The 16,613-nt window shown below is 40.9% G+C and overlaps 1 protein-coding gene across 11 annotated transcripts in view; it reads right to left on the bottom strand.

The window, feature by feature from the left end:
* The window catches only part of RBMS3 (RNA binding motif single stranded interacting protein 3), an 817,173-nt gene that overhangs the window by 116,146 nt on the left and 684,414 nt on the right, over positions 1 to 16,613 (bottom strand). For 7 of the 11 annotated variants that reach the window (XM_044934041.2, XM_044934037.2, XM_044934042.2 and 4 more), the window contains exons 9-10: positions 15,938 to 16,034; positions 13,665 to 13,715 (exon numbers count right to left, since the gene is read on the bottom strand). In XM_044934041.2, the coding sequence (XP_044789976.1) occupies positions 13,665 to 13,715; positions 15,938 to 16,034 (148 nt within the window). The remainder of the gene's footprint in view (positions 1 to 13,664; positions 13,716 to 15,937; positions 16,035 to 16,613) is intronic. The other 4 variants (XM_044934044.2, XM_044934047.2, XM_044934045.2 and 1 more) reach the window with 1 other exon arrangement.

The raw sequence follows: 16,613 nt of genomic DNA, 5'->3' as shown, positions 1-16,613 counted from the left end.
TTGATGAACAATAGTTGCATTTCAATGGACAACAATGTACCTTTTGAAGCAAACCTTTCTCTTATTCCCTAACACAGACATCTCACTTAATTCAGGGTATTTGCCTTGCTGCCTCCTGAAATAATCTGAGGACCCCCCTCAGGCTTTTTGTTTGTTAATTTCATGGAAATATCCCCTTTCTATTTATTTAACCCCAACAGCATACCCATCCTCTAAGTTCTTGTTTTCATCTCTGTTCTGCCATGCCCTTAGCTGTTCATAGTTACTTTGCCATTTTCAATGTTATAAATGCCAAACAATTCACACCTTTTCTGCTGTAGAGTTTTAATTGAATCATTCTGAGCATGTAATAATTACTCCACAAAGAGATTGTATGCTTGAGGACAGACTGTTTCTTTCTTATTCTCCCTCATTTCAAACAGTACCTAGAATATTCTATGCATGTTTAATGCTTAAAAATATTTGTATATTTTCTGTTGTTTTTTTCATTGAAATCAATGTTCTCAGTTTCCTAAAATGAACAGTCGATGCCTGGTATAACAGGGCGCAGAAAAACACTTAATCAAGTGACTATTTCAAGGAGAAATGGATATTTTCACTCTCATGTCCACTGTAGAATTATTCACAATAGCAAAGATATGGAACAATGTAAGTCTCCATTAATGGATGAATGGAAGAAAGGGTGACATTTTATATACTTATTATATATGTATATGCATATATACACACATACATATATGTATGTGCATACTGGAATATTATTCAGTCACAAAAAGAAGGAATCCTGCCATTTGTGACAACATGGATAACCTTGGACACCTGGACACTTACAGGCAAGGTTGGGTCAGTCTCTTGTGGGGTCACTGCTCCTTTCTCCTGGGTCCTGGTGCACACAAGGTTCTGTTTGTGCCCTCCAAGAGTCTGTTTCCCCAGTCCTGTGTAAGTTCTGGTGGCTCTATGGTGGGGTTAATGGCGACCTCCTCCAAGAGGGCTTATGCCATACCCAGCTCTGCTGCACCCAGAGCCCCTGCCCCTGTGGCAGGCCACTGCTGACACGTACCTCCTCAGGAGACACTCAAACACAGTTCCGTCTCAGTCTCTGTGGGGTCTCTGGGGCCTCATGTCCACAAGGTTTGTTTGAGTCCTCTGAGCATCTTGGTGGGTATGGGGTTTAATTCTAAATGTGATTTTGCCCCTCCTACTAGGGCTTCTCCTTTGCTCTTAGACGTGGGATATCTCCTCAAAGTAGCTCCAGTCAACCAAAAAAGATGTCCTTTTCATTCTAAGGGACTGGAATGCAAAAGTAGGTAATCAAGAAATACCTGGAGTAACAGGCAAATTTGGCCTTGGAGTACAGAATGAAGCAGGGCAAAGGCTATTTGAGTTTTGCCAAGAGAATGCACTGGCCATAGCAAACACCCTCTTCCAACAACACGAGAGAAGACTCTACACATGGACATCACCAGATGGTCAATACCAAAATCAGATTAAATATATTATTTGCAGTCAAAGATGGAGAAGCTCTATACAGTCAGCAAAAACAAGACTGGGAGCTGACAGTGGCTCAGATCATGAACTCCTTATTGCTAAATTCAGACTTAAATTGAAGAAAGTATGGAAAACCACTAGACCTTTCATGTATGCTGCTGCTGCTGCTAAGTTGCTTCAGTCGTGTCTGACTCTGTGCGACCCCATAGACAGCAGCCCACCAGGCTCCGCCGTCCCTGGGATTCTCCAGGCAAGAATACTGGAGTGGGTTGCCATTTCCTTCTCCAATGCATAAAAGTGAAAAGTGAAAGTGAAGTCACTCAGTCGTGTCCAACTCTTAGCGACCCCATGGACTTTAGCCTGCCAGGCTCCTCCATCCATGGGATTTTCCAGGCAAGAGTACTGGAGTGGGGTGCCATTGCCTTCTCTGAGGCCTTTCATGTATAACCTAAATCAAATCCCTTAAAATTATACAGTGTAAGTGACAAATAGATTCAAGGGATTAGATCTCATAGACAGAATGCCTGAAGAAATATGGATGGAGGTTTATGACATTGTACAGGAAGCAGTGATCAAGACTATCCCCAAGAAAAAGAAATGGAAAGAGGCAAAATGGTTGTCTGAGGAGGCCTTACAAATTCCTGTGAAAAGAAGAGAAGTGAAAGGCAAAGGAAAAAAGGAAAGATATACCCATTTGAATGCAGAGTTCAAAGAATAGCATGGAGAGATAAGAAAGCCTTTCTTAGTGAACAGTGCAAAGAAATAGAGGAAAACAATAGAACTGGAAAGACTAGAGATCTCTTCAAGAAAATTAGAGATGCCAAGGGAACATTTCATGCAAAGATGGGCACAATAAATGACAGAAATGGTATGGACCTAACAGAAGCAGAAGATATTAAGAAGAGGTGGCAAGAATACACAGAAGAACTGTACAAAAAAGATCTTCATGATCCAGATAATTGCAATGGTGTGATCACTGACCTAGAGCCAGACATCCTGAATGCGAAGTCAAGTGTGCCTTAGGAAGGATCACTGAGAACAAAGCTAGTGGAGGTGATGGAATTCCAGTTGAGCTATTTCAAATCCTGAAAGATGATGCTGTGAAAGTGCTGCACTCAATATGCCAGCAAATTTGGAAAACTCGGCAGTGGCCACAGGACTGGAAAAGGTCAGTTTTCATTCCAATCACAAAGAAAGGCAATGCCAAAGAATGCGCAAAATACTGCACAATTGCACTCATCTCACATGCTAGCAAAGTAATACTCAAAATTCTCTTCAAGGCAGGCTTCAACAGTACGTGAACTGTGAACTTCCAAGTGATCAAACTGGTTTGAGAAAAGGCAGAGGAGCCAGAGATCAAATTGCCAACATCTGTTGGATCATTGAAAAAGCCAGAGAGTTCCAGAAAAACATCTACTTCTGCTTTATTGACTATGCCAAAGCCTTTGACTGTGTGGATCACAACAAACCGTGTAAAATTCTGAAATAGATGGGAATACCAGACCACCTGACCTGCCTCTTGAGAAATCTGTAGCAGGTCAGGAAGCAACAGTTAGAACTGGACATGGAACAACAGACTGGTTCCAAATAGGAAAAGGAGTATGTCAACGCTGTATATTGTCACCCTGCTTATTTAACTTATATACAGAGTACATCATGAGAAATGCTGGGCTGGAGGAAGCACAAGCTGGAATCAAGATTGCTGGGAGAAATATCAAAAACCTCAGATATGCAGATGACACCACCCTTATGGAAGAAAGTGAAGAACTAAAGAGCCTCTTGATGAAAGTGAAAGAGGAGAGTGAAAAAGTTGGCTTAAAGCTCAATATTCGAAAAATTAAGATCATGGCATCTGGTCCCATCACTTTATGGGAAATAGAAGGGAAAACAATGGAAACAGTGTCAGACTTTATTTTTTTATGCTCCCAAATCACTGCAGATGGTGATTGCAGCCATGAAATTAAAAGACGCTTGCTCCTTAGAAGAAAAGTTATGACCAACCTAGACAGCATATTAAAAAGCAGAGCCATTACTTTGCCAACAATGGTCCGTCTTGTCAAAGCTATGGTTTTTCCAGTAGTCATGTTCGGATGCGAGAGTTGGACTGTAAAGAAAGCTTAGTGCTGAAGAACTGATGCTTTTGAACTGTGGTGTTGGAGAAGACTCTTGAGAGTCCCTTGGACTGCAAGGAGATCCAACCAGTCCATCTTAAAGGAGATTAGTCCTGGGTGTTCATTGGAAGGACTGATGTTGAAGCTGAAACTCCAATACTTTGGCCACCTGATGTGAAGAGCTGACTCATTTGAAAAGACCCTGATGCTGGGAAAGATTGGGGGCCGGAGGAGAAGGGGATGACAGAGGATGAGATGGTTGGATGGCCTCACTGACTCAATGGATATGAGTTTGAGTGAACTCCGGGAGTTGGTGATGGACAGGGAGGCCTGGTGTCCTGCAGTCCATGGGGTCACAAAGAGTTGGACACGATTGAGTGACTGAACTGAACTGATCTGAACAACCTTGGGAGCATTATGCTAAGTGAAATAGACCAAAGAAAGACAAATACTACATAGTATCACTTACATGTGGAAGAGAGAGAAAGACAAAAGCCTCAAAAACACATAGAAACAGAATAGACACTGGTTGCTAAGTGCTGTGGTTGGGGTGGGGAAAACAGGTGTTTGGTTAAGGGTACAAATTTTCAACTATAAGATAAATAAGATCTGGGATGCTAATATAAATCATGTAAACTATGGCTGATAATAACACTATGTTGAATAACAAATTTGCTAAGAAAGTTGAACTTAAATGTTCTCATCAGAAAAATAGGATAAATATATGAGGTGATGAAAGTTAATTAAAAACTTAAAGTTAATTAATTAACTAGATGGTGGGAATTATTTCATAATAAATTCATTATGAGGGGCTGTACTGCATGGCATGTGGGATATTAGTTTACCGACCAGGGATCAAAGCTATGAGTCCTGCATTAGAAGTAAGGAGTCTTAACCACTGGGCCACCAGGAAAGTTCCATGTATATATAATGTATATTTCAAATCACCAGGATGTTTAATTATTTTAAAACCTTATTTGCCAATTATACAGCAATATAAGTGAAAAAGAAATAATTCTTGAGTATATGGTATTTTTTTCTTAGATAAAAAGTTAATGTAAATGTATGATGTTCTTAACTTTCCTATTGCTTAATATATAAATTTATGGTGATCCCCACCAAAATTTTAGAATTAAAAAAAAGAAAAACTCATTAAACTTCTCTTAATGTAATCTGAAAATGTAAAATGATCTGAAAAATTTTTGAGAAACAACAAAATGTAACAATTGAGCAAGTGGTGCTATTATAAAGTGACAGTAATTAAAATAATATAGTCAAGAAACAGGTAGGACCGAATAGCATCTAGAAATAGATCCAAAGATATAAAAATCCTATTATAACAATTGGCATAAAGTTTTATATCAGTAGAGAAAATATAGATGACTCATATGGTAGAAATTGTTATGATAATTGGTTACCTGTTTGGGCAAAAAAAAAAAAAAAAAAAAGAGTTGGATCACGGTCTCATTTCATGTCACAAAATAAACTAAAAAAAGAAAAAATAAAAGTTACTATAAACATAATAACAACAAAAAAATGGTGCTTTAAATCATACAGTTAATAAGGTATTGTGCACAGAGTCCAGGTATTTTAAAGCAGAGACTGGCAAAATATAGCCTGTGAGTCAAATGCGGCCCTCCCCTCTTTCTGTAAATAAAGCTTTATTGGAACTCAGCCCTGGCAATCCATCCATGCATTTTGTGTGGCTGCCTTTATACTGCAGCCACAGGACAGAGTGGGCATGACAGCGACCACAGGGCTCAAAACACAGAAAAGCTTGTCGTTTGGCTCTTTATAGAAAAAGTTTGCTGATCGCTGCCCTAAAGGGAAAATAAATATGAAATATATAATATTAAATACTAAAGTCATGCATGATAAACACCATAAAATTAAATTCCAAATAAACTGGGAAAATATCCAGAACATCTCTGGCAATGTTAACTTAAAGATCGTAACAAGTTCCTTTGAAAAAAAAAATAAGATCATTACTCAAAAATAGAAATGAGCAAACAAACTTGGAGCTCAGAAGAAAAAAAAAATTAGTCAATATACATATAAAAGTAACTCAACTTCTCTAAGACTCAGAGAAATAAATAACATTGGTAAGATACCACTCTCTGCTTATCACATTAACAACATATTTGAAAGTTGGGATCACCCAGTATTCATTGAGGCCCAGGGAAATAAACACTACAATTTGACAATAACTATATCAAATTTCAAAACACACATAACTTTTGTTCCAGAAAATATATCGCAGATATTTTTTCACAAGGGCTCAATATTACAGTCTTAAGTGTACAACAAGGACCAGCTACAAATTAAAGGGCTATGAATAGGAAACTGGGGCATTTATGTAATGACATGCTATAAAGTGTTAAAAGAGTTGACATAGATCTTTATGTGACTCATATGTAATGCCCTCTAGCATGTTCTCTTGTTGGGAAAAATAAAGCCAACTGCAATATGATATTTGAAGAGTGACCTTGCATATGTTTAAAGCTCGCACATTAGCACACACGCACTTCTGTATACATAACAACCGAATGCATGCTGACATACAAACTAATTCACAAGAGTTTTTTTCTGGAGGATAGAGGTGATGAGTGAAAGAGTCCTACAAGGAAAGTTTTATGCTGTAGATACATTTGTGTTTTATTTTTATTAAAAAAATTTTTTATTGGAGTATAGTTGCCTTACAATGTTGTTAGTTTCTGCTGTACAGCAAAGTGAATCAGCTGTATGTATACATGTGTGCATATGTGTGCTAAGTTGCTTCAGTTGTGTCCAACTCTGTGAACTTATGGACCATAGCTCCTTTGCCCATGAGATTCTCCAGGCAAGAACACTGGAGTAGGCTGCCATGCCCTCCACCAGGGGAATTTCCAGACCCAGGGATTGAGCCCATATCTCTTATGTCTCCCGCATTAGGAGGCAGGTTCTCTACTGCCACTTGGGAAGCCCATACATATAATATATCCCTTCTTTATTGTATTTCCTCCCCAGTCAAGTCACCACAGAGCACTGAGTAGAGTTCCCAGTGCTGAAAGTGAAAGTTTCTCAGTTGTGTCCGACTCTTTGCGACCCCTTGGATTATACAGTCCATGGACTTCTCCAGGCCAGAATACTGGAGTGGGTAGCCCACTCCAGTGGGCTTGGATCTTCCCAACCCAGGGATCGAAACCATGTCTCCCGCATTGCAGGCAGATTCTTTACCAGCTGAGCCACAAGGGAAGCCCAAGAACACTGGAGTGTGTAGCCTATCCCTTCTCCGGCGGATCTTCCTGACCCAGGAATCAAACTGGGGTCCCCTGCATTGCAGGTGGATTTTTTATCAACTGAACTATCAGGGATTATACAGTAGGTTCTCATTAGTTATCTATTTATACATAGTATCAATAGTGTATATATGTCAATCCCAGTCTTCTAATTCATCCCCCTCCCCCCACACTGTGGTAACTATAAGCTTGTTCTCTACACCTGTGACTCTATTTGTGCTTTGCCAAAAAGTTCATCTGTACCATTTTTCTAGATTCCACATATAAGAGATATTATACGGTATTTACTTTTCCCTTTCTAACTTACTTCACTCAGTGCGAGTCTCTAGATCTACCCATGTTGCTGCAAATGGCATTATTTCTTTTTTCAATATTGAAAATATTCCATTGTATATTTGTATTACATATACATATATACAATGGCTGAGTAATATTCCATTACATATACATACCACATCTTTATCCATTCCTCTGTTGGTGGGCATTTAGGTTGCTTCCATGTCCTGGCATTGTAAATAGTGCTGCAATGAATATTGGGGTGCATGTATCCTTTCAACTTATGGTTTTCTCCAGATATACGCCCAGGAGTGAGATTGCTGGGTCATATGGAGACTTTGGGGCTTCCCTGATAGCTCAACTGGTAAAGAATCCACCTGCAATGCAGGAGACCTGGGTTCGATCCCCAGGTTGGGAAGATCCCCTGGAGAATGGAACCCACTCCGGTGTTCTGGCCTGGAGAATTTCATGGTCTGTATAGTCCATGGGGTTGCAACGAGTCAGACATGACTGAGTGGCTTTTACTTGGATCTTCCCTGTAGCTCAGAAGGTAAAGAATCTGCCTTCAATGCAGGAGACCCGGGTTCTATCCCTGAGTTGGGAAGATCTCCTGGAGAAGGGAATGGCAACTCACTCCAGCATTCTTGCCTTGAGAATCCCATAGACAGAGGAGCCTGGCAGGCCAAGTCCGTGGTGTCGCACAGAGTCCGACATGACTGAGTGACTAATGCTACTACATGGAGACTCTACTTTTAGTCTTTTAAGGAACCTCCATACTGTTCTCCTTAGTGCTATGCAGGCACTTTTGAACCATGAGCTTTGAATTTCATTGTTTGAATGTTTATTGCCCCTAAGTTCATTTTAGATTATTTTTTTTAAGTTGCCATAGAATTGTGAAGTTATATTCAACAACGGCAAGACCAGCCCGGCGTGCTACAGTAGTTAGAGTATCAAAGAGACTTTGTGTGCAAGTGTCTGTTTCTACTTTACCCCAGAAATCTATTTACAGGGAGCTGACACCCATATGAAGATGTTCCTTCTAAATTTATTTTCAAACATTCTTGAATTTTCTTCTGGTAGAAATAGTGTACATGGGCTAAAGTTACTGACTTGTGTTTGCTAGTTACTTTAAAAAGATTTGGCCAGTAGATCTACTAGGCAAAGTCCCTACATAGCAAACACATTTTGTCTTTGTCTGGTACTTTGACAATGAAACTCAGAAGGTTAGAATTTTTGCTCAGCTCAGCAGCTGGAATAAAAAGATACTATCTGAAAACACTCCATTCTGAACAGAATTCTAATGATTTCAACGTCCTTTCCAAACTTGATGATGCGCTTTTAGGGGAAATGTGTCTGCAAGTTTGGAGGACACAGCCCTTAAAATTAAGCCGTACCTAATCACCAATTACCAATGAAATATTCTTGGAGCTTTCTTGAACTTTTTGTTGTTGTTCTAGAGGGAAAGTTTATATTGACATGTTAGCTGTAAATATAAGGTTTATTCATTAGAAGTGTTATAATTTAGCCACGTATAGCAACAAATCATGCAGTGGTTCCATAAAAGCATCTTGCATTTCTTAGATCCTGTAGTTAGATAGTATAGTATTAGTATAGTCATTCAGTCCTGTATGACTCTTTGCGACCCCATGGACTGTAGCCCTCCAGCTTCCTCTGTCCATGGGATTCTCCAGGCAAGAATACTGGAGTGGGTATCCTTTGCTTCTCCAGGAGATCTTCCCAATCCAGGGATTGAACCTGGGTCTCCTGCACTGCAAGGTGGATTCTTTACTGTCTGAGTGATCAGGGAAACCCAGTAGTTAGATATCCTGTTTGTAATTAGGTAAAAATGAAAACTGAACTTTATCCTTGAGAATAAATAATGCTAAACACACGAAGAATAGAAGATTTATGATTCACACAAGCCTAAATAGAATTTAAGAGAACTGAACTCTGCTTCTTCTTGGGAGCTATCATCTTTTCTCCCTGTCAGCACAGATTTAACAAAATACCCGATGTATCCCAACATGGGGATTTCAACTGTGCATTCATAGAAGATTCCAGTGTGACAAGCTGCCAAGCAAAGCAGATATCTAGTTCAATCCATCACCTATTAAAATCCTGCCAGCGTCATGGTGAAATTTCAGAGTTTAGGAAAGAAACCTTGCAGTGGCAATCAGCAGCACGTGCCTGATGGCATCGGCAATGTCAGCAAAGAGTGCGTTCCTGATTTCGTCTCGCAGCGTTCTCTTTCAGTGAACAAAAAATAAAGTGCAAATAAAAATGCTCTCACTGTCATCAGCAGGATTTGACCTGATCAAGTCCCAGAGTCCAACAACAGACAGAGAACGGTTTCCTTGCAGAAACACCAGTACGAGAGAGGATCCAGGCGAGGAAACTTTTAGTCCCTTTTCCTTAAAAGTGAAAAGTTTCTCAGTCTTTCTTCTAAAGTCACGAAAAGGGTACACTGCACACAACTCAGAAATGTCAGTCTCTGAAGAAGAAAGCCTAAGCCAGCTGTAGCTTTACACTCAGGATTTCTGTTGGTCTCTCATCCCTTCTTTCCATCAATTCACGTCTCCCTTATAGATCATTACCCTTCCCAGGTAGGAAAAGACCGGAGGCACCGTGCTCTGTGTTAAGACTTGACCGAAGCACTGGCTTCAGATACAAGCCTGGCTGAGACCTTGGGGCCGGCGAGTCAAGCCTACAAAGAACCTGCAGGACTCTGGCTACTGTGTAGGGGTCTGTGAGCTTCCTCACAATGGGGGAAGCATGTCTCTACCCTATGTACAGAGACCTTATCTGTGAGAGTTTCTCAAAATCGTGGAGGAGAAGACATGAGAAAGGAGAGAAGTTGTAAACCAATCATTATTACGGGCAACCTACAGGAGATGTGTAGCTACTCACACCTTGAATTTATTTGTAAAGTAGGTCCCAGTGACTGCCACACAAGAGGTAACCCAGTAGGCCTTTAATCCTTATTTTCATTACTTGTATTTATTTTTATTATAGGTGTTGAAAGATTCAGCAAGTAAATCAGAGAAGCACCAATCTAAGAGATTCATCTTATTTAGAGCCACAGAGGCTACCTCCACCAAACTCATAAGTGAAGTGTGCAAAGTGAGCAGGATAAATGTGGTAGACATGGCTGATGATTGCTTTTTCTCCAGTTCTTCCTGTACCAACACTCAGTTTACATAATTGGCCTAATCTAAAGCAGAATTTGCAGTCATCTACTCATATAACTCGGAGAAGGCAATGGCACCCCACTCCAGTACTTTTGCCTAGAAAATCCAATGGACGGAGGAGCCTGGTATGCTGCAGTCCATGGGGTCACTAAGAGTTGGACATGACTGAGCGACTTCTCTTTCATGAATTGGAGAAGGAAATGGCAACCCACTCCAGTGTTCTTGCCTGGAGAATCCCAGGGACGGGAAGCCTGGTGGGCTGTCATCTGTGGGGTCGCACAGAGTTGGACACGACTAAAGCGACTTAGTAGCAGCAGCAGCACTCATATAACTCAGTCATGATAACAGTAATTTATTGAGTGTTTGATATTTCTTGGGTGCTATTTTAAGAGCTTTAAAGCATTACTTAATTTAATCAACTGAAAGCATAATAATTTGGTCGTGATTGTGTCCATATTACAGACGAGAAAACTGTGGCTCAGGAAGTTTAACTGCCCAAAGTCCTAGATCAGAAAGGATTTCCTCATAAAAGAGCCTAACCAAGAATCTATACTATTAATCACCAAGTCACTCATTCCTTCTCTTCACATCCAGGTGATTTTATTTCTTTGCCCTAGATCATCACCTACGTATTTTTATGTTTTAATATTACAGAGCAATTACTTTAGACAACCCCACTCTGATAATAAAACCAAGAGCAGTTGCATCAAGGTTCTTCATACAATAAAACAACCAACAAAACTGTCATAAGGAAACAACCGATGGTACAAGTAATGTGTTTCTGAAATGCTGTGTAGCCAGTGTTTCCAAGTTAAAAACAACAAAGTGGTGGGTGGCCCGGCCACTCCTGTTCCCAGGAAATCTGTCCCAGGCACAAGTGCTACATCTTAAACCAGGGGTCCCAAACCTCCAGGATCATAATTCCTGATGATCTGAGATGGAATTGATGTAATAATAATAGAAATAAATTTCACAATAAATGCAATGCCCTTGAATCATCCTGAAACCATCCCCTGCCCCACTGGTTTGTGGAAAGATTATCTTCCACAAAACCAGTCCTTGGTGCCAAAAGGTTGGGGACTGCGGTCTTAGACTGGGTGACCTAAGCTCAAACAGCATGCAGAGTGTAATCAGGTGAAGGGGTATTAGGGAGCAGCAGCCATGGCAAGAAGATCTCATAGGGACAAAGGCACACACACACACACACACATACCTATTGCTAGGGAGAAGGATATTAGAAATAATACATCCCCAAAATGGGTGAGGCTGGAAGCTGGGGAAGGGAGGAGGAGGTGCTCATGAAACACTTTGCTAGGGTCCTGAATGACAGTTGAAATAAAACACACATATCTTCCATTCTCCTCACAGCTTTGCAAGTATTGTAGAATCATACACCTTTGGTATCTGAAAAAAAATTCAGATTTTGCCAGATGTGCATTCCTTGAGGTCTCAATGAGATGATGCTTGACCTCAGCATGAAGACCAAGCTAGCCCCTGCACTCCCTAAACATGCACACATTATTTCCTTAGAAGGTAGTTGCTTCCTTCTAGAAAGTCTCTTTAGAACTTGGCAAGGCTTCTTCCCTCTTCCTGTGTTGGCTCAGTCTGTGCTATATGTTGGTCTGGCAGCTTCTACTGGATTCTACCTGATGACTTGGACAGAAAAGAACAGCCTAGATTCCTTGCCTGTTCGGTCTGATTTCCACAACACAGACCAGATGAACTCACAAAGCCCCCAAGGCAGGCAAATAAGAGTAAACAGGGACACTTGCAAAATAGGGTCTAAAGTTCTGTTGTCAGAAGCTGCTGCTGCGTTGCTTCAGTCGTGTCCGACTCTGTGCGACACCATAGACGGCAGCCCACCAGGCTCCCCCGTCCCTGGGACTCTCCAGGCAAGAACACTGGAGTGGGTTGCCATTTCCTTCTCCCATGCATGAAAGGAAAAGTGAAAGTGAGGTCTCTCAGTCATGTCCGACTCTTAGCGACCCCATGGACTGCAGCCGACCAGGTTCCTCCATCCATAGGATTTTCCAGGCAAGAGTACTGGAGTGGGGTGCCATTGCCTTCTCCGTGTCAGAAGCTACATATACTTTATTTTCCAAATACAAAGCAAACTATCAAAACACTAGGAGCAACGTGGAATGCTCCTTAAAAGAAAAAAAAAAAAACTGGACAAAGCTCAATTATGAAAGCCAGGTGCTGCCATCCTTTGAGTCCAGGAAATGGATGCCTGTGTATGTAACTCCCTGTTTTTGATATGCATGATTTATTTATATTTAGTTTTGAAAAGAGTTAAAATGTAGCATTGCTTCTTCTTTGTACGACTGATACATTCACTAATAAGGATTAATGACCATAATAAGGTGTAACATGCCATACTTTAAACATTGTTTTCATATAGTCTCTCGGCTTTGATCCTCCCCAAAGCCATGTTAAGTATAGTGACAGAAGAGGAAACGAAGTTACAGATTTGAACAGACCCAGGAGAGGACGCCAGAGACCCTGTCACACAACTTCCCACTGGGGACCTTTCCCCTTCTCCAAACTCTCATGAGTGTATCGTTCTAGAAATCTTCCTGTCCTCTTCTTTCCAAGAGCTAGAAAACATGCAAGAACTTGACAAAGATACATAGAATCACTAGCCTTCAGCCTGTATTCTAATGGAATATATAATATTTTTCCTTGGGGATGAATGTCATATTGTACCACAAAATGGGAAAAGCTAGTTAGTAGAACATAGTTTGACTATTTGGGGAAGAAACTTTCCACTAAAGAAGAGAATGACCCTTTTGGTTAACATAAAAGTCATCTACCAACCTTACTATCTATTATCTAGCCATACCTATTAGTCGATGAATACCTTCCTATTTCAAATATGATGCTTTGAGTCAACACTGAGCCATGATTCGCAAAGCATCTGAAGAAAAGAAAGCATAACAGAAAGAGAAGGACAACAGAAAGGCTTTCCTCCTATAATGGATTGAACCGTCCAGAGCACACAGTACTACCTGTAGACCTTCCCTCTTCATGACAAATGGCAGACATCAGCGTGAGAGGTTGATTGCTATTTCCTCCAATCAAGTGGATTCTCTCCCTCCCTCCCTCTTCTTCTCTCAACTCTCTTTCTCTCCATCACTGTCACTATCTCTGTCTGTTGTACACGCTTTTGTAGAATTTCAGGAACAGCTTTGTATCTGGAAAATAAGGCTGCCAGAAAAAGGCATGGAACAGAACAAAAGCTTTACCCCAGAGCTTCTACAGGTTACAAAAGCTTGCACTCAGATAATAGAAACATCGAGCCTCAGGTGACTGAGAACACTTACTGTTGGTTGCATAACGTATGGCGGATGAGGCATCCATGAAGTGCTCTGGACCTATGCATCAAACAGCATTTATTAGCACAAAGCAATCACAGAGAGAACTCGGTTCTTGTGTTCAGTGGAGTCACACTAGGTCATAAGAAAGTGGAGTCCATCTGACTTACAGCAAATCAGTGCTCAATGAACTAAGGATAGAAAGGAAACTCTTGGACCCGATTCATTTGGTCCCTGAAACATGGTAAAATGAAAGCAAATTCCTACTTCCCTGGAGCTGGTGGTAATGCCCACATGGGCCAGGCTACACCATGGGCACATTTGGAGGCTGGGATTGGAGATGAAAGTCTTAGGAGGCTTCAGGGATCTACTGTTCGGAGGTCAACACGCTGGAAGACCCAGGTGAATAAAGAAGGAAGCATTACTTAGCATGATTGCTAAGACTTCCTTTTTTTCTGTCATTGGTTCTAACCTCAAATTCTCAAGTGATCCCATCTTGGAAATAAATCCAAGTGGTGAAAGTTGAGGAATGAATTAGAGATCAACCAGAAATTTGGGGGAATGCTTTGCGTTAAATCCAAGTTAAGTAAGTCTGCGATTTTTCTCTCTTGTAGTAACTGGTATGGTTACTAAAAATGAGTGTATGAACCAGGAAAATGTTCTGAATGTTCCCCATCAGCCAAATGAGAAAGTCAGCTTCTAAGAGCTGATTGTGACATAGATAGCCCTGAAGATTTTGGTTTCAATAGACTCACATCAATGAGACTGCCAATGAACTTTAGATTAAAAAAAAAAAAGTGGTGAAAAGCAAGACTCAACAACATAGGAAATTGCTCTAATTCCTTTTTGAGAAAAGAGAGCTGGAGTTAAATTCCACTTATGGGCCCTCCCAAGTGAAATGACAGCTCTGTGGAGATTTTATTCATGACACCAAAGTGCCCTACAATGGAGCTCAGTGGGTGGTCTTGGCTGAAACAGAAGCCAAGATTTGAAAAAAAAATGGGTAAAAAAAACAAAAATCACACATTACAACCAGGCAGGCCTGTAGGAAGAACAAAAACTGAACAGCATCTGCATTTAGCCTCATGGGTCCCAGGGAAAGGCATTTAAGAAATCAGCCATTCAGAGACCCTCTAATGCAATTCACACAAAAGTCTATTCCACTCACCCACTGACATGTATCAAGAAAACCTAAGTGCAGACACAGAATGAAAATGATCTGCTTCGGAGTGAGGGGGATCTGTGAAGGAAAAATGGGCATCGTCTCAAGCGTGATGCTCTGACAGTGGGGATCTCCTGACGTGACATAGATAGGTAGTGGATGAAGAAGGTGAAACTTCACTGAATTCGTAGCAATCAGCAACATCACAATCCCCACCCCAAACCCCCACGCCCACCCCCACCATAAGCATGATATAAGGAAACACACGTGCACACACTCTCAGTCTCTATCTCCAAAGCTGTAAACAATGCCACTCCACTAGCTAGATAGCATTCATAGGCAATTTCGTTTCTAATTAGAATTAGAAGAACTGTCTAAAGAACTACATGAGGTAAAGAGAAGGAGGGAGAAATATTTGTGATAACTCAAAGGAATAAGATAAGGAGCCCTGTTTGAGGGGAAGGATGGCTATTTCTCTCCACCTGCACAATTAACATTAACTGGCGACAACGTCTGGTTTAGGACACAATGAGTCTCAGATTTTCTTGTGTTTCAACATGTGGAACTCCTGAGGCCTCTTCTGGCCTCTTTGGAAGTGAGAATGAAGTCAGAGGAGGAAGTAGGAATTACGTTTACCCCTTTGATAATTTTCCCTTTTTCTTGGAGCCAGTGATTTAGCGTCCATCCATGTAGCTTTCCATGGATACACAGAACAACTGTGACAAATGACAATGATCCAGTATCCCAAAGGGAGTGCAAGGAGTTGCCAGAAATGTGTTCTCAGAAAAGATACACTAGGGAACGGTGACAACCAAAATAACAGGAAACACACGCAGTAACCTCTCAGTGGTAAGAACGCTGAACTAAGGTTGGCTGAAAAGTCGCAAAATCATGAAAACTCAGCAGGCAGAATGGAGGCTCAGTGGATTTTTATAATTCAGCGAAACAGATGCAAACAAGCTCTTGAAAGGGTAGGCTCAGTGGACAGTTTGAATATTATGACATTTAGATGTGACTAAAGGGAAGCCAACTTAACAATTCTGCTGTGTCCTTTTTGACTTAAGATAGGCTATTCTTGGCAAGAAAGGTCTTTTGGGACGTGCAGGTAAATCGGACATACCTGGTATGTGGAGACAGGGGAAGCAGCAATGAATGGCGTGATGGATGTCTGTGGAATCATGCGGTTGGTTGCAATACTGTACGGTGAAGAATAAAATCTGCGAACAGAAAAAAAAAAAAGAAGATTCATAGATTTGTGACGCTAACGCATGCCTGGCTGCTGACCAAATGCTACCACGCGTGTCTGAAGGAGATTGACTTCCACCCTCGTATCACCCATTCACTGTTAACAGGAGCGGACAAGAGACTGATGGTCTTTGATTCCACTAAGAAATAAACTGTTCTAAACAAAATGACAACTTTTGAGTCCGCTAATAAAACTGGCCACGCAGAAATCTCTTAGGCCAGGTGAGTGTCATAGTATGTTTAATCAACAGGGGAGAAGAGCTGTGGGTCTTGTTTTCATTTGTTTGTTTTTAAGGCAACACTATTATAAAGCTCCTTGAAAGGAAGGTGAATTGGTAGCACCAAGCTTTATGAAAGTGACTGGTGTTACACAGACATAATTGCATTTATTTCTTCATTCAAGAAAGAGGATCAGCTTCTAGACAGTTCTGGATAATTTATGCTAGGCATGAGTCCGGGCCCTTAGGCAAAAACTAACCTAAGTACTTTCTCCATGAAAAGAAAAGGACAATTTGTGGACAATTTGGGTCAAGGTGAAGATAGGAATCTTT

Source organism: Bubalus bubalis, chromosome 21, assembly GCF_019923935.1.
Source record: "Bubalus bubalis isolate 160015118507 breed Murrah chromosome 21, NDDB_SH_1, whole genome shotgun sequence".
Lineage (NCBI taxonomy): Eukaryota > Metazoa > Chordata > Mammalia > Artiodactyla > Bovidae > Bubalus > Bubalus bubalis.
The sequence above is the reverse complement of the archived record's forward strand: the minus strand, read 5'-3'. Positions and strand labels throughout refer to the sequence as shown.